This window comes from Ovis canadensis, chromosome 1 (genome assembly GCF_042477335.2).
Source record: "Ovis canadensis isolate MfBH-ARS-UI-01 breed Bighorn chromosome 1, ARS-UI_OviCan_v2, whole genome shotgun sequence".
Classification (NCBI taxonomy): Eukaryota; Metazoa; Chordata; class Mammalia; order Artiodactyla; family Bovidae; genus Ovis; species Ovis canadensis.
The window spans coordinates 99,911,589-99,930,003 of record NC_091245.1 but is presented as its reverse complement, the minus strand read 5'-3'; the positions used below and the strand labels follow the sequence as shown (position 1 = coordinate 99,930,003).

The 18,415-nt window shown below is 37.0% G+C and overlaps 1 protein-coding gene across 2 annotated transcripts in view; it reads right to left on the bottom strand.

Moving 5' to 3' along the window:
* GPR89A (G protein-coupled receptor 89A) overlaps nt 1-18,415 on the bottom strand; it is a 46,407-nt gene that overhangs the window by 6,698 nt on the left and 21,294 nt on the right. For both annotated transcript variants that reach the window (XM_069602711.1, XM_069602722.1), the window contains 5 exons: nt 14,566-14,686; nt 13,839-13,919; nt 9,303-9,412; nt 7,295-7,383; nt 6,043-6,135 (listed from right to left, as the gene is read on the bottom strand). In XM_069602711.1, coding sequence (XP_069458812.1) covers nt 6,043-6,135; nt 7,295-7,383; nt 9,303-9,412; nt 13,839-13,919; nt 14,566-14,686 — 494 coding nt within the window. The remainder of the gene's footprint in view (nt 1-6,042; nt 6,136-7,294; nt 7,384-9,302; nt 9,413-13,838; nt 13,920-14,565; nt 14,687-18,415) is intronic.

Genomic DNA, 18,415 nt, shown 5'->3' with positions numbered 1-18,415 from the left:
TCAATGATCTTAGCTTCCTCTTTAAGAAATCAGAAAAAGAAGACACCCAAAAAAGCAGCAGAAGAAAAATAATAAAGATCAGAGCAGAAATCAATGAAGTAGAAACCAGAAAAATAGAGAAAAATCAATTAACCCAGATGCTGGTTCTTTGAAAAGTTTAATAAAATCGATAAACTTCTATCCAAATTGATCAGGAAAAAAAAGAATGAGAGATATCAATTCACATCCACCAAAATATTGAAAGATATACCCAATTGAAGGCAGAGTTCCAAAGAATAGCAAGGAGAGATAAGAAAGCCTTCTTAAGTGAACAATGCAAAGAAACAGGAAAACAATAGAATGGGAAATACTAGAGATCTCTTCAAGAAAATCAGAGACATCAAAGGGACATTTCATGCAAAGATGGGCACGATAAAAAACAGAAATGGCATGGACCTAACAGAAGTAGAAGATATTAAGAAAAGGTGGCAAGAATACACAGAACTATACAAGGAAGATCTTAATGACCTGGATAAACACTATGGTGTGGTCACTCACCTAGAGCCAGACATCCTGGAGTACGAAGTCAAGTAGGCCTTAGGAAGCATCACTACAAACAAAGCTAGTGGAGGTGATGGAATTCCAGCTGAGTTATTTCAAATCCTAAAAGATAATGCTGTTAAAGTGCTGCATTCAATATGCCAGCAAATTTGGAAAACTCAGCAGTTGCCACAGGACTGGAAAAGGTCAGTTTCATTACAATCCCAAAGAAAGGCAATGCCAAAGAATGCTCAAACTACCGCACAGTTGCACTCATTTCATATGCTAGCAAGGTAATGCTAAAAATCCTTCAAGATACGTTTCATGAACCTAGTTCATGAATAGCACATGAACCAAGAAATTCCAGATGTACAAGCTGGGGTTAGAAAAGTCAGAAGAATCAGAGATCAAATTGCTAACATCCACTGAGTCGTAGAAAAAGCAAGGGAATTCCAGAAAAACATCGACTTCTGCTTCATTGATCATGCTAAAACCTTTGACTGTATGGATCATAAGAAACTGGAAAATTCTTCAAGAGATGGGAATACCAGACTACCTGACCTGCCTCCTGTAAGGAGAAACCTGTATGTAGGTCAAGAAGCAACCGTTAGAACCGGACATGGAACAACAAACTGGTTCCAAATTGGGAAAGGAGTATGTCAAGGCTGTATATTGTTACCCTGCTTATTTAACTTCTATGCAGAGTACATCATGAGAAACGCTGGGCTGGATGAAGCACAAGCTGGAATCGAGATGCTGGGAGAAATATCAATAACCTCAGATATGCAGACGACACCACCCTTATGGCAGAAAGTGAAGAGGAACTAAAGGCCCTCTTGATGAAGGTGAAAGAGGATAGTGAAAAAGCTGGCTTAAAACTCAACATTCAAAAAACTAAAATCATGGATGGCATCTGGTCCCATCACTTTATGGCAAATAGATGGGCAAACAATGGAAACAGTACCAGACTTTATCTTGGGGGGCTCCAAAATCACGGTAGACAGTGACTGCTGCCATGAAATTCAAAGATGCTTGCTCCTTGGAAGAAAAGCTATGACAAACCTAGACAGAGTATTAAAAAGCAGAGACATTACTTTGCTGACAAAGGTCCGTCTAGTCAAAGCTATGGTTTTTCCAATAGTCATGTATGGATGTGAGAGCTGGACCATAAAGAAAGCTGGGCACTGAAGAATTGATGCTTTTGAATTGTGGTGTTGGAGAAGACTCTTCAGAGTCCCTCGGACAGCAAGGAGATCAAACCAATCTAATCCTAAAGGAAATAAAGCCTGAATATTTATTGGGATAATGATACTGAAGTTGAAGTTCCAATACTCTGGCCATCTGATATGAAGAGCTCACTTATTGGGAAAGACCCTTATGCTGGGAAAGGCTGAGGGCAGGAACAGCAGTGGGCAACAGAGGGTACGATGGTTGCATGGCATCATCAACTCAATGGACATGAGTTTGAGCCCACACTGGAGACAGTGAAGGACAGGGAAGCCTGGCGTGCTGCATGCAGTCCATGGGGTTGCAGAGTTGGAAATGACTCAGCGACTGAACAACAACAAAATGACTATAATTAAAGATAGATAATAAGTGTTGGAGAGGATGTGGAGAAATTCCAACTGTCATACATTGCTGGCAGGAATATAAATGGTGCAGATGCTTTGGAAAACAGCTTGGTAGTTAGGCAGTTTATTAGCAGGTTCAACATATAGTAAGCATATAACCCAGCAATTCTACTTCTACAGATATATACCTAAGAGAAATGAAACACATGTCCACATAAAAACTTATACATGGGGTTTCCCTGATGGCTTAGAGGTAGAGAATCCACCTGCCAATGCAGGAAACACAGCTTTGATCCCTAGTCCAGGAAGGTCCCAAATGCCGCAGGGCAGCTAAGTCCATGCGCTGCAACGACTGAGCCCACACACCCTAGAGCCTGTGCTCTGCAACAAGTGAAGCCACCGCCACGAGAAGACTGTGCACTGCGACAACAGAGCAGCCCCTGCTCGCGGCAACTAGATAAAAGCCTGCACAGCAACGAAGCCCCAGCACAGCCCCCAAGCAGACTTATACATGAATGCTCAACAGCATTACTTACAGTGGCCAAGACTGTCACGATAAAGCAACTCAAATGTTCATCAACTAATAATGTGGCATAGCCATATAATGGAATAAATAGTATTTGATCATAAAAAGGAATGAAGTATTTATAGTTAGAGGCTACGATATAGATAAACCTTGAAAACATTATGTTAGGAAGCCAACCACAAAAGATCACATCGCATGATTCCATTTAATAAAGTTATTAATATATTTATATATTAACATTCAATTATAGAATTTAATTATATATCATATTCATTAATTTATTAACATATTAATAGTCCATGCAAACCCTTCTACTAATTGGAAGAGAAAGAAATACTTCTCAACTTATTCTTTAAGGTTAGACACCTAAACCAAAGACATTAACAAGAAAACTACACTCTGACATTCTTCATAAATATAGATATAAAAACTCTTCAACAAAACATTAATAAATTAAATCTAACAAAACATTAAAAGGATAATACACCTGGCCAAGTAAGGTTTACTCCAGGAATGTGAGGTCAGTTTAATGTTCAAAAATTAATTTTACTGTATTAGCAGACTAAAAAAGAAAAACCATATGATCATCTCCATAGATGTAGAAGTGACAAAATCAAACATGCTTTCATGATTAAAAACACTTAAGAAACTATTAATAAAAGAAAATTCCTCAATCTGATAAAGGCATCTAGGAAAAACCAACAGCTAACACCATACTTAATGCTGTAAGACTGGATGCTTTCCCCCTAAGAGCAGGAACAAGATCAGGGTGACTGCTTTACTTAATTCTGTTACTGAAGGATTTGGTCAGTGCAGTAAGGCTTGAAGAGGAGGAGAAGATAGGATGGAATTGTCTATATAGGAAAACAATAAGAGAGTTTAGCAAGGTAACAGAATATAAAATCAATATATAAGAATCAATTGTATATCTATATACTATTAACACTTGAAAATGAAAATTATAAAAACACTGTCATTTATAATAGCATCTAAAAATTAAATACTTAGATAAATCTGATGAAAGATGAGAAAGATCTGTACACCAAAAACTATAAAACACTGCTGAGAAAAACTAAGAAAATCTAAATAAATGAAGAGTTGTATCATGTTCATGGATTGGAAGACACATTGATCAAGACAGTGTGGTAAGATACATATAAATCTCAATAGAAAAAAGGGAACAGAAACAGACCCATATACATAAGGTCAATTAGTTTTTGACAAAATTGCAAAATTGCCTCAATGGAGAAAGGATACTCTTCTCAACAAAGGGTACTAGAACACCTGGATATCTATGTGGAAAAAGTGAACTTGGATTCATACTCCAATATCATATTAGAAATTAAACTTAAGATGGATCACAGACCTAAATGTAAAACCTAAAACTATAAAATTTCTATTTTATATTTTCATATTAAGAAAACATATGAAAAAAAATCTTTGTGACCCCAGGTTAGACAAAGATTTCTTAGATACAACACAAAAGCATAATCTATAATAAAAAAAGGATAAATTGGACACCATCGAAATTAAGACCTTTTGATTTTTGAAAGATACTGCTAACAGAATGAAAAGCCAAGTCACTGATGGGAGAAAATATTTTAAAATCACATATTTGATAAAAGGTTACCAGATTATATTGAAAAATTCTCAAGCCCAACAAAAAGAAAACAATCAACCTATTTAAAAAATGGGCTTCCCAGGTGGCCCAGTGGTAAAGAATCTGCAGGCCAATGCAGGAGATGTAAGAGATGTAGATTCAATCCCTGGGTTGGGAAGATCCCCTGGAGGAGGAAATGGCATCCCACTCCAGTATTCTTGCCTGGAAAATTCTATGGACAGAGGAGCCTGACGGTCTATAGTCCATGCTCTGCAAAGAGTCGGACATGACTGAACAACTGAGCACAATTGAAAAACTGGCAAAAAATCTGGATAGATAAATCACCAGAGAGGATACACAGGTGGCAAAAAGGCACATAAAAGTTGTTCAACATCATTAGGCATTAGGAAAATGCAAATTAAAATGATTTAGTACCACCTCATATCTATTAAAACATCTAAGATTTAAAAGACTGACTACACAGTGTTAGCAAGGATGTGGAATAATTGAAACTCTCAAATACTGCAGGTAGGAATGTAAAATGGTACAACCTCTTCGGAAAAGTTTGGCCATTTCTTCAAAAGTTAAACATGCCTGCCATATGATCCAGCCATTCTACAAGCAAATGCTTTCTCCCAAGAGAAAAGAGAACACATGTCCAAACACAGACTTGTAGACGAATATTCACAGCAACTTTATTTCTAATATTCCCAAATGGGAAACAAACAAATATTGATCAGCAGGTGAACAGATAAAACAAATTGTGGTGCATCCATACAGTGGAAATACTACGAAGTATAGAGACAAAGGGGCCTGAGGAAACATTTGGAAGTGATGGATGGATATGTTCTCTGTGTTGCTTGGGTGATGGCTGTTGCACAGGTATATGTATATATCAAAACTTACCAAATTGTATATGTTAAATATGTACAGTTTACTGAATGTCAATCATATCTCAATAAAGCTGTTAAAAAACGTTACACTCTCCTAAAGGCTGCATCTCAGGGAAAACCTTTAGTAGCTTAATAATATGAATACTTGATAACTGAATACACTATCTTCATTTATCCTCTCCCACTGAAAAAGTCAAGATTTAAAAATGTCATCTGCATGGGTATTAACATCAATTTTTTATAACATTTAGAGCTGTTAAATCTAGAATCCTCCATTCATCTACACTGATCAAAATTAACTAACAAGCTGACAAAGCTTCTCTTTGTGCAAGCATAGCCTCAGTGGGAAAGTCATCAAACCAGAAAGTCAAATCAGCCTTTTTTATAATCACACCGAAATCCATTAATACCTGCAGATGGGTCACAAGTAAAGACAAATAAAGCAGTGCATAAAATGCACATGAACAATAGAGCGGGAGGGCAAGCCATAAAAGAGTAAAAGCTGGAAGCACAGAAGATGAATTTATCTGTAGGAATATGTTTTAGAATTTACTTTTTTGGGTATATACAGATTATTAAAAAGGACAGGTGGTTTCTATTCTGAGCTGAAGGCTGGAGTTGTGTTACATACAGTCATGTACTCATGAGTACTATGAAGAGTAGGGTGTGAAACACGAAACTTCTATAGTCACTTCATGTATTTCACAACCTAAGAACTCACTAATAATTTCTGACAGAAGAAAAACGCAACCTCCCTTTTCTAGGTGACCCAAAAAGAAGAGGGGGAAGAGGCTCAGATATGTGAAAGATGACATGCTCTGTTGATGCAGTTGGATTTGGAACTTAGTCCACAGCCTCAACCAAACCCAATTTTCTCTCTGCCATAACTAGAGCAATTATCTAAACCTCGACAATTAAAAAAAATATACTTACCATGAAAATTTTCCAAACACAGTAAATAGAGAAGAAGTAACCCAGAAAATTAAAGTATTTCCCTTTGAAAGTTTTGGAGTATTCTATTCTCTCCTGAGGGAGAACAAACACAAAACACGGTTAGTCTTAGCAAAATGTATGTTTACATTCTACAAAAATATTTCTGCCTCTATGAATCACTGTTCAGGCTAAGGATTAAAACCACACACAATAATAATATTAAAATAACAATAATAGTAGTAGTGGGAAAATTTATTGAATGATTACTTTAAACCAAAAATTAGGATAAACATCTTACATGCAGTGTCTACTTTAATCTTCATAACAACTCTTATGAGGTATGTCCTTTTTAATTTTGCAGATGAGGAAATGAAGTCTTAGAAAGGTTAAATAACTTGCTTAAGGACACACAGCTAGTGAGTAAGGGAAGTTAGGCTCAGGTCTACCTGTCTCCAAAGCCTATGTTTATCTCTATCCTATGCAGCTATTCCTGTGAAGTGATCCTCAAAAAGGATTAAAATAGTTTGAACAACCTTAAATAATAGATTTTGCATGTTTATATTATATTGCATTTTAGGTGTACGTAGGAAAGTTTCTTTTTGTAGTTAGGTTCCTTTTTAATCTGGCTCCTTTAAAATAGAGCTAGACCATAGCAAGGACTTCCCTAGTGGCCCAGTGGTACAGAATCCACCTGCCAGTGCAAGAGACTTGGGTTTGATCTCTGGGTCAGGAAGATACCCTGGAGAAGGAAACGGTAATCCAGTCCAGTATTCTTGCCTGGGAGATCCCATGGACAGAGGAGCCTGGCGGCCTATAGTCTATGGGATCACAAAAGAGTCAGACATGACTTAGGGAATAAACAATAACAACAGCAGATGGATGTCTTACTGCTCTTACAATATTACTAACTTGCAAGAGAATAAAAAACAATCACAGGAGCTACCATAGGAACCACCCTCTTGATCTTGGCCATCAGTAGGAAGTGATGTGTGCAACCTTTATCTAGATGATTAAACGCTTCTTCTGACTATTCCAATAATTTCCATTTTTGAGAGTGTTCCATTAAGGGTTTTGCTACTGGTAGGAGAAATGTCACAAAGAATCCAGGTATCAGTGCTTCATGACTGATCCTGAAGCTACTGAGGTGCCTCTTACATGGCTTGGCCATAGAGGATGCTACAAAGCCTATTTAGTCTTGCTCTCTCTTCAATCACATTGGTAAAACCCACACTTCAGTTTCCTTGCTCTGTACCTTGGTAGCATATAGATCAGCTGTTTCCAGAAAAAGTTGCCTGCTTAGTTCTTCCAAAGCATCCACTTCCTGTTGAATAAGAGTAAGATCTGGCACAAAATGGGCATCAAGGTTTAAATCACACAGAAGTTTCAAGGAACAGCAATGAAGAAGGCACATGCTTTTGGTTTCTTCTATAGCGGGTCCTAGGAACTGCCCATATTTTCAATTTCCTGCTTCATAGCCAGCAGTACTATTTCAGAACTATTTTTCCAATCTCAGACACAGGTGTATAAAAGCTTTACCATTAAGAGCACCACAACCAAACAGCTACCACTCAGTTTTACACTAGCTTGAAAGTGGCTCGGGTAGGTGGTTCTGTTTATTTTTGCTTTATCTAGTTAGCTTAAGTCAAATGTCATTTTTGAAATCTCAAAAGGTTACATAGTAAGAAAAACACCTAAAATATACAGCAAACTTTTCTCTTGAATTATCTTGAATAAATATGATGCTAGGAAAACAGATCTAATGTTTACTGAGTTCTAATACAGGCTGGGATTTATAGACATTACCTTCTTCAGTTCTTTACAGATCTTATCTTCTATCATTCACAACAATCCCATGAGATTGGTGTCCTTATCCATTTTGCAGATAAGGAAAGTAAAGCTCAGAGAGTCAAATATCTTGCTCAAAGTCACACAGCTAATAGGTGTGGAAGCAAAGTCAGAGCTGCCTTACTCCAAGATCTGCTCTTTCCATTACTGTATGCCACCTTCCAAGAACTCAGTGAGGCTGTGTGATTATCCTCTCCATTTAGGAAAGGACTCAGAGAGGCTAAATAACCCTGATACTTTTTTGACTTGGCTTAGTGTTGCTAAGACAGCTTAAACCTAAAGTTTGGCTTTTATGAATTTTTAAGTAATAAAAATAGTAAAGATAGCCCTTTCTAAAACAGAAGTTTAATTGGTTTTAATCCAAATCCTCCCTCCTCTTTGTGATTTTTCCCTCTATTACCCAAATCAGCAAGTGCCCTTCAGCTCCCTCCTCAGTAGTGGCTGCTGTTGGTACAGTTCAGGCCACTGAATACCATGGTTCAGTTACATGTCTGGCTCCCCCATGATTAGGCAGTAAGTTCCTTGAGGAGAGAGGCTATCTTCTGCTCATCAGTTTAGCCCTCTGTCTGGAAATAGGAGATGTGAAATAAATGTTTAAATAAATTTAAAGTCACTTATCCCCCGCTCCCTCTCTCCTGTGGTCATCCCATTTTGTTTGTTCTAATTCCTACCTGCATTTCACACTAAAAAGGTATGTCATAATTTATAGCAAGAACAGGTTACATTTTTTTCCTCCAATTGAGGCAAAAGGGAATTTGTTCTTCCTCAGGCCAGAGATGGCAGGAATAACGCATAAGCAATCTTACCTCTAGTCCCTCGCACCAAATTTTGGCTTGACAGCCTGGTAGCCACAAAGAGATGTGGTTACTCAATTTGGGAATTAGTTTAACACTGCAAGCAGCTGGGCCAAGACAAATTCTTTAACACAATTTCCTTGATTCTTTAAACCAAAAAGTTACTGGAGATAAAGAGCTGCTTAAAATTTGTTTCTAAAACTGACTGCTTTAGAAATGGGCCCTTACAATCGATATACAAACCAGTCATTTTAGGGAGCCACTGTTTTGTGGTGGTTTTTTGGAGTTGGGAAATAAAATAGTGTAGTGGAAAGAACTAAGGAGACCACAGTTCTGGCCTTACCTTTGCCACAAGCCACTGTGTGACTTAACTTCTCTGGGTCTATTTTCTCATCTGTAAAATGGAAAGACTGATTTGTTTGGATCCCTTCAGCTCAAAGACAATGGTTTTATTATTTTAGGATTATCTATGGCTTTCTATTTCCTAAGCCCAGTCCTGGCCAGCTGAACTCTGATGCAGTGAGGTATCTTAGAAGAGAATGTCCCTGTCCCAACACTAATTTTTCTTCTGCCCTTGGTGCAGAGTTGAGGAAAAGAAACAGGCCAATGGATAAAGGATACTTTCACTTCCTGGTGCTGAAGTGGTAACGCTCTTTATCATCCCCCAGAATCCTGATGGTTTGTTATGCACCTCCCCCTTCTGGAACATAGTCCTCCGTGTCATTGCCATCCTGAAATAAAAGGAAATGTAAAGACTTAGAGAATGAACTTATGGTTGCCCGGGGTGGGGAATGGTGGGAGGTAAGAATGGGGGAAAGAGACAGTCAGGGAGTTTGGGATGGACATGGACACACAGCTACAGTTAAAATAGATAACCAAGAAGGACCTACTGTTAAAAAAAGAAAATGTAAAACCTCAGCAAAGGAGCATGGACCCTCAAAGTCCATTCTTGTCGTCTCATAGCTGCTCCTTTCATTTGTTGAGCTGTTCAGGGAAGGACTGAATTCTGGAGTCCCACTTTTCTGCTGCTTACAACTGAGGGAAAACTATACACTCCCAGAAGGAATGTGGAATAGGTGAAGGAGCACAGAACTGGAGTTGGCAATAAATCTGAAGACTGGATCTGCCACTTGTGAGACTTTAGAGTTCTCAAGTCCTCATCTCTGGATGATTATGAAGATCAATGAAGCAATGTATTTACTTATTACCATTATCATTTAAGAACAAAATAAAATAATAGCTAACATGCCTAGATAAAGGATCAGGTACAGGGTAGGAATTCAATAAATGTTTCTTTCCTTCCTTTTCAGAAGCTGACAAGAGAAAAAAAAATCAGAAAATCACACAAACCTGGCCTCTTCTAAAGCACCATTCTCTCTCTAATGTCAATCTCTTCCTACTACTGAATAAATCAGTGGGACATTTGTCCTTCCTATCAGTTTATGGAAGGGCCTACCACATCAGTGGTGGCAGCTGGCATGTTCCAGCCTATCACATAGATATTAAGAACAGGGTCCTTGTGAGAAAAAATAGACCATTTGTTCATAAATGGTTACTTGAAGGGTACAATAGGCCAAGGCCTATTGGCTTAAAAAAAAAACAAACACAGGATGAGTTTAATAAAAGTAGATTTGTAGAACTAAAGAAGAATTTAACTCAACGTTAACCTCAAAAGAGTGACAAGAGATAGAAGTGGTAAGGATAAAGAAGCAGCATTGGTGTTCATGGTTAGGACCAATACAAACGGTACCAATGGTATCAAATACCATATGGCATTTCTGTAGGCTAAACTAAGCCGTTGGCTAAAATAATAACAATAAAGAAGACTGCCCTGGTGGTCCAGTGGTTAAAAATCTGCTTGACAATGCAGGGGACATGGGACTGGTCTCACATGCCTTGGGGCAACTAAGTCCATGTGCCACAACTACTAAAGCCTGTGTGCCCTAGAGACAGCCCATGCCCCACAAGAGAAGCCACTGCAATGAGAAGCCTTTGCACCACAACAAAGAGTGGCCCCTGCTCCCCGCAACTAGAGTAAGCCTGCGCAGAGCAACCAAAGACCCAGTGCAACCAAAAATAAATAAATTTTTTTTTTAAAGCATTAAAAAAAAAAAAGAACGTTAAGTGTATTGGCCACACTGACTTAACTGTTTCCTTTTAAAATGACCTTTACCTGGATACTGAGTGAATGGAATGTAGTTTCCAAGTTGTATTACTTTCTTCATGGTTCCCCTAGATTTATTACTTCATGGAAAACAGATGGGGGGAAAAGTAGAAACAGTGACAGATTTTATTTTCTTGGGCTCCAAAATCACTGCAGACAGTGACTGCAGCCATAAAACTAAAAGATGCTTGCTTTTTGGAAGTAAAGCTATCACAAACCTAGACAGCATATTAAAAAGCAAAGACATCACTTTGCTGACAAAGGTCCATATATTATTCAAAGTTATGGCCTTTCCTGCAGTCATGTACAGATGTGAGAATTGGACCAGAAAGAAGGTTGAGGGTTGAAGAATTGTTGCTTTTGAATTGTGCTGGAGAAGACTCTTGAGAGTCCCTTGAACTGTAAGGAGATCAAATCAGCGAATACTAAAAGAAATCAGTACTAAATATTCATTGGAAGGATTGACGTTGAAGCTGAAACGCCCATAATGTGGCCACCTGATGCGAAGAACAGACTCATTAGAAAAGACCCTGATGCTGAGAAAGAAAGATTGAAGGCAGGAGAAGGGGGTGACAGAGTATGAAATGGTTGGATGGCATCACTGACTCAATGGACATGAGTTTGAGCAAACTCCAGGAGATGGCGAAGGACAGGGAAGCCTGGCGTACTGCAGTCCATGGGGTTGCAAAGAGTCGGTCACAACTTAGTGACTGAACAACAAACAACTATATTCATCAGTTTTTATTTACCTTTGTCTTTTAGCAATCTGACTATATAAAACTAGTCAAACTTGTGTTTGACTTAAGCCTCTTAGATCTGTAAATTAATGTTTTCCACCAAATTTGGGAGGCTTTTGGCCATTATTTAAGTACTTTTTTCTGCACCTTAGTCCTAGAGGACTCCAGCTACAGGTGCCTGTTGGACTGCTTGATAGTGCTTCATCCTGAGATTTTCATTCATTTTTCTTTCATCTTTTGTGTCTCTATTCTTCAGACTGAATAATTTCTACTGACCTACTTTCAAGTTCACTAATTGATTCTTCTGCCATCTCAACTCTGCTAAGCCTACACAGTAAAATTTTCATTTTAGTTACTGTTGTTTTCAGCTTTTGAATTTCCTTTTGCTTCTTTTTAAAACTATAGTTTCTATTTCTCTTTTGAGACTCCTTTTCTGTTCACTAATTAATATTGTATATTTTTTCATTTTTTAAAATGTATTTATAATAGCTGTTTTCAAGTCTATTTGTTAAAGCTATTATCTGCGCCCACCTGGAGTTAAATGTCTATTAGTTGCTTTTTATCTTGAATATGGGTTGCACAGTTCTGTTTCTTTGTATTCCCAGCAAGCTTTGACTGAAGACTTGACTTTGTAGATATTATGTTTCACTGACTTTGTAATCTGTTTTATTTTTCTGAGGACTGTTATTTTTTTGTTCTAGCAAGCAGTTTATCTAGCTGTACTTGAACTGTTAGCTCTACCAGGTAGAAAATTGTGACAACTAGCTCAAATTGGGAGGCTGATTCTTCTGAGAGCAACTCAAATTATGAAGACATGCTGCAGGACCACAAGGCATCCCAGATCCTGACTTCAAGGTCTATAGGGGTTCATGTATAGATCAGAGCCAAACCTTAAGAAAGATTAGTAATGAAATGGCTTAAAAGTACACATCTGCATTTGATGTGGGTCATGACTTTATATTCATCTCTCTACATGAATAAAGTAAATATAGTCAAAGGGAGAATAATCCTGGAAATCCAAACAGTATGTTTCTATAAAAAACAGTATGTTTTAATACTGAATAACATTGCTCTTATTGTTGTATTCTAAAAATCAACATTCATATTCATTCATATAAAATAAACTGTATAGTCTGAATATGAATGAAACATATACAAGTAAATAAACGTATACACATGTGTATCTACTTCCGGTCCCCTAGTGAAGATGTATACAAATGGAGATAAAGATTTAGTTGGTGAATCTGGACCTCTTTATCATTCCAATATCTATTGTTCTCTCTTACATTGTCTTCTGACTTGATTATGTATCTTACTATAGGAAAGTGTCAAAAGAAGACACATGAAATGGAAAAACACTCATCAACTTAAAACTTCTATGACACCATTTTTATATGAGTAATATTAACTCTAATAAAAACAGTAGACTAATAAGTTTCACGAAGATAGAAATTGACTACCTTGCTCATCATTCTATCTCCATGTACTATTCAGCATTTAGTATAGTGTCCAGCATAAACTAGGCTTTCTACAATTAAGTGAATGATTCATTCATATGAGTGAATAAAGGCAAAATATTAAAATCAAATGATTGAAAAAAAAAATCAAATGAGTGTCCTGCCAAGATTATTAATAAATAGTTCCCCTGAGCTATTTATAGTTCACTATTCTAAGAAGTCTGCATGTCAGTCAACTCATTATTATTATTTCCATTTTATAGATAAGTAAATCAAAACATAGGGAAATAAAGCAACTACCTTAAAGTCACACTGAGCTGTAGGCCAAGGACTCAGATCCAGATAGTCTGAATCTAGCGTCTGTGCTTTTACCCACTGAGACACAAATTTCTAGAAATGCCACTTTGAAAACAAGCATTTTAAAAGTACTTTTTAAATAATAAAAACAACAATAGTTGGAAGACCTGAAGGATTTTATAAAGTAGTTGGAGAAAAGGAGGTTGAAACAAAGTATGAAAAAGTTTATAAAATGCAGGACAATAGACTGGTAAAACACTCAATGTAGAATACCTTCAAATATAAAAGATATTCTAAAACTTATCTAAGAGAATTTATATTTGAAGTTAGGAAGTAAGGTTGATTTGAAAATTTTCCTTCACACAAGATTAGACACTAAAGTCTCTGGTGGTTCCCTAACTTAAAAATAAATGAGATGAAATTCCCTGTTACCACCAGTCATGTCAAATTTCCTTGTTGAGGAATTTGAACAGCACAAGTTTTTAATATGCCTATAGCTCACCTTTTTTTTTTGCTTATGATCATATCCATAGTTTGGAGCAGTCGCCGTTCCAGGGCTAGAATATCTGTGTCAGTCACATTCCTATAATAAGCATAAGCTGTTAGCAGAGTTTGGGGTTCCATCTTTAGGCATAATACAGGGCAGCTGGAGAAACAGAGGAATCTCAATCATTACCCAGTAATTTAAGGAACTGTACTTTTCCTGGGGAATATTAAAATAAGTATAATAAGCAAAAAAATGCTTTTATTGTCACTTTTTAATAGCCAATACTCCTGGGGCCTCAGAGGAGCAGAAGGTAACTAGCTATTTTATAGATTTCCTTGGACTTGATCCAGTGACATTGATATCCTCAATGTGTATCTACACTTTTAACTTGGCATTGTTGTCTACTGTTTTACTTTTGGGAGGAACCAATTTGCTGAAGTTGGGACTGGCTCACATTGCTGTCCACTAGAAATGTGCTTTAAAAAGTGGGAATGAAAGGGGTTGAAGAAGGTCAGATTGAAATTGCCATTTTAAAAATAAATGTAGGATAAATAACAAGGGCAAGCAATATATAAGTAATAAGACTCATTTAGAAAGATTTCTAGGCCAATATCCAAAAGAACAGAGAAGAATAAAAAGGCAGTATCATAGATCGAATATTTAAGTATTAATGATGGGGGCATGATGTTACATATGTATTCAAGAAGTAATGAGAAGAAAAGAAAAACAAAATTCTCCTTACCTGAGGAAGTAGGACATGTAAGTATACGGACAGTTGACGGCACCAAATCCAGAAAGAAGAGCCATGAGAGTCACCCCAATCACACCCACCCGGCTGATGAGCTGTTCTATGGATAAGATCCCTAAAAATATGAAAGCACATTAATGCCAGGTGATACAGATAAACCGGCTTTCATCTCACAGCAAAAGGAAACATCACTGAAAACAACAACCATTACTTTTAGCTAACTTACATAAGCTAAATTAATTATTAATATGTGGATTTTTCTCTAATAAATATAAAAGTCTATTGATTTTCTTCTTATCCCAAATGCTTCCAGAATCATCTCTATTCTTGGGTAATGGTAAAAGAACAATAAATAACATTTGCTGACTATTTACTCAAGGTAACGTGAACTCTAACAAAGTAGTACTTTTAGGAAAGCAAATCTGCTGGAAAGTATAAATAGGAAGTAATACTTTCCACTATAGTTACCTTCAGTCTACATATTTTCCCCTAATGTCATCAGTTCTTTAGCTATGTCTTACTCATTTTTGCCACCAATAAGCACATAATGCATCTAATAAATGGGTTGAATTTATAGAATGAGTAAGTATGTGAGTTTTAGATACTCAATTTTATTCCAATTATCAATTGTTTCCTATTCTTTGAGAATGCTGAAAATCAGCATGGTAGTTAAAATAAATGCTATTTTTGATGTATTTGGAATAAGTAAAAGAAAGCAATGCTAAGAGTAACTCAGGAAGTCTGGTGTCACAGGAAAAATCTAATTTAAATTTGGCCTTACTTCCTATTTCTAGGATGGAGTCAACTTCAGCCATCCACTCCTGTGGCCTAACACCAGAGGGACCATTCAGGAATTCTATGGGCTCTGAAGCTGTACTTCTAATATTTAAGTCCTTTTGTGCCTGTATTTCCACTACCCCATTTTAGACCTCACTGTGACTTCTGGTTTCTAGTCTTTTGCATCCCTGACCTTCCAATTCCTTCTTTGCTGAACCTGGACTCCAAGCTTGTTTAACTTCTCTTGTCAGGACCCTCAGCCCCTACTCTTCTCCTAAAGCATCAATCCTGCAAACTCCTAACCCTAGATCAACCTGACACTCTGCCTTCCCAGTGCCCATGCCTGAGCTGCACAAAACTACTAGAATGCATGCTGACACTGAGGCCATTATAACAGTCTTAACAGAAATCATTTGCTACTAAGGAATCCTTTTCTTGACCTTGGTCAGCCATCTCTCCCTCTACCCCTCAGCAGATATACTTTAACCCATTTTTCCAATCTTTGTTCTTTTTAGCTAATGTGCTTATCATATAAGGAAGAAGTTATTAGACATCAACTACCTTGAAACATTTACATCTGCAATCATCCTTCTAACTTGCCCCTTTCAGAACAAGATGGTGTCCACAGCTAAGGCTTTTCTTCCTGTGCTTTTGATCTAATGCCCCTTCTACCTCCTCTAAAATTTGTTCTACTGCCTGTCCACTCTCTCTCTCCCCCTCTCTTTTACCTTCAATCTTTCCTTCTTTGCTGATTTTTTCCTTTCAGTTTCAAGTTTCTTTCCTAAGAAAAAGTCTGTCCTTGAGTGTACATCTAGTTACCAATCCTCTCTATTTACCCCTTAAATGGAGGAGCTTCTTTCACGTCCATTTATTCTTCAACTGGCTGCAATTCAGCTTTCATCCCACTGTTCTACACTGAATGAAAGTGCTTTCAAGAAAAATCACAATGGCAATATAATAGGTAATATTCACCAAGCACCTATTATATACTACATACTGTTTTAATTCACTTAATTCCCATAACAACTCAGGTGGATATTACTGAAGATCTCATTTTACAGATGATGAAATGGAGGCACAGAGTAGTTAAGTAACTTAGTCAAGCTAACATAGCTAATAAGTGGCAGAGTCAGGATTTAAACCCAAACAGCCTAGCTCCAGAGCCTGGACTCTTAGCCATTATCATAATATGGTCAGGAATTTTCTTCTGATTGCAAAATTAAACATTTTCCAATCCTTGTTTTATTTGATCATTTATGACATTGAATTGTTCCTATTTTACATTATTTTCCTTTCTTGGCTTTTATACTACCATTTCTGTTTTCCTTCTCTACTTGCTTTTTCTTGCTCTGTTTTTGCTCTCCATGGACCAGAATTCCCTCTTTCATTTCAGTCTATACATTTTCCTTGGGTGATCTTGCTTGTTTCCCCAGTTTCACCTAATAGCATTTAGCTGATGATATCTAATTTTTTAAATTCCTGGGATTATCTCCAAGAGGACAGATAAATCTGTACTTTTAAGTTCCTGATTAGTGTATCTAATTACCTACTGAATATCACTTAGATGTGCACAGGCAACACAAATTCTATATATCCTAAACTAAAATTATCTTCCTTTTTCTGTATTACTTTTCTTAGCAAATGACATCATCAACTATCTGGTCACCCAATAAAAAAAATCTATACCATTAGTTTCTATTTGGTCTCTTACTCGGTCTTAAATACACTTCAGGGCTTTACATGATGTCTCTTGTGACTTCCTGCTGAATATACCTTTGGTTTTGTCCTTTAAATCTCAGCTTGAATATCACTTCCTCAGAAAGGTTGATGCTAAGGGCTTGCAATAAATTTGATATCCTTATCTGCATTATTTTCAATGATAGTTTTGTTCATGGTTGTATCTCTAGCAGTTAATATAAACTAGGTGCTCAACAAATATTTGTAAAATGTTAAGTGAAGGAACAAATCCAAATTCTGTTGAAGGTACTCTTCACATATCTCTTTAATTTGTATCCTTTTTACAGGAAGGAATCATGTCTTATTGATCTTTACTTACTGCCTGGCACATGAAAGGTGTTCAACAAATGTTTGTTGACTGTGATACATAATTATCACAAAGTTACATTTAAAAAAAAAAACCCTAAGGGATTAATACAGATTATATAAAAAACTGGAAAAATGTGCCCTCTCTTTTATTCTCTTTAAGGTACTGTCCCTTTATTAAGTATCTTTTTCTGGCTTAAAGTACTTTTAATACTATCTACTTAATCTCAGTATTTCTATGAAGTAAAGGTTAACCATTGTAATTCTTATTTTCTACTTCATAAATGGAAAATCAGATGGATTAAGTGATTTGCTGCTATTTGCTCACACAGATTCCTTATAGCTTCATATGACTTCCTAGTTTCTCTTACTCTTTCCTACCATGGAATGTCTTCCAACCTTCCTAGGTGTAGGCACTGCACAAGGAATACTTTTACAGACATTTTTTCACATAAGTCAAGACTGCATCTTATAGTTTTTCCCATGGTCTCCATAGCAACAAACCACACTGGTTGTTGGGCCAGTTTGGGGAAAGCTCTAAAAAGGCAGTGTAAGCCTCGCTGCTTCTCAGCTTTGCCTAAACTTTTCTTCCTCCTTATTTCTCTTACAGGGTCAAATTAGATACTTGAACATTCCGAAATAAAACCAAAATGCTTATTTACTGGAGCACAAAGGAAAGACTAACACTGAAACTATTCCTTAGCTCTTCTTCTGGGTGTATTCTTCAGGATATCCCCACAGAATTTTAAAAAGGGATGGGCGAAGTTACAATAGATGTGATAGTCTTTATCTCCTCTCAGGCACTGTCTGGTTGCACTGGTCACGTGAGTTGACTGCTCTCCATAGGGCTGGAAAAAGGCATCCGTCACACCTTTGAACTACACGTGAGCTTGCACTATCACTGTTAGCAGCCCTGGGGTCCTCTTACCACTAGTGTTCGTCATTTCTAGTATCACAGACAAATCTCTCTCTGGGCATTCATTTGAAACCATTTATATGAGAAGTATATCATCAGGGCCTCTCT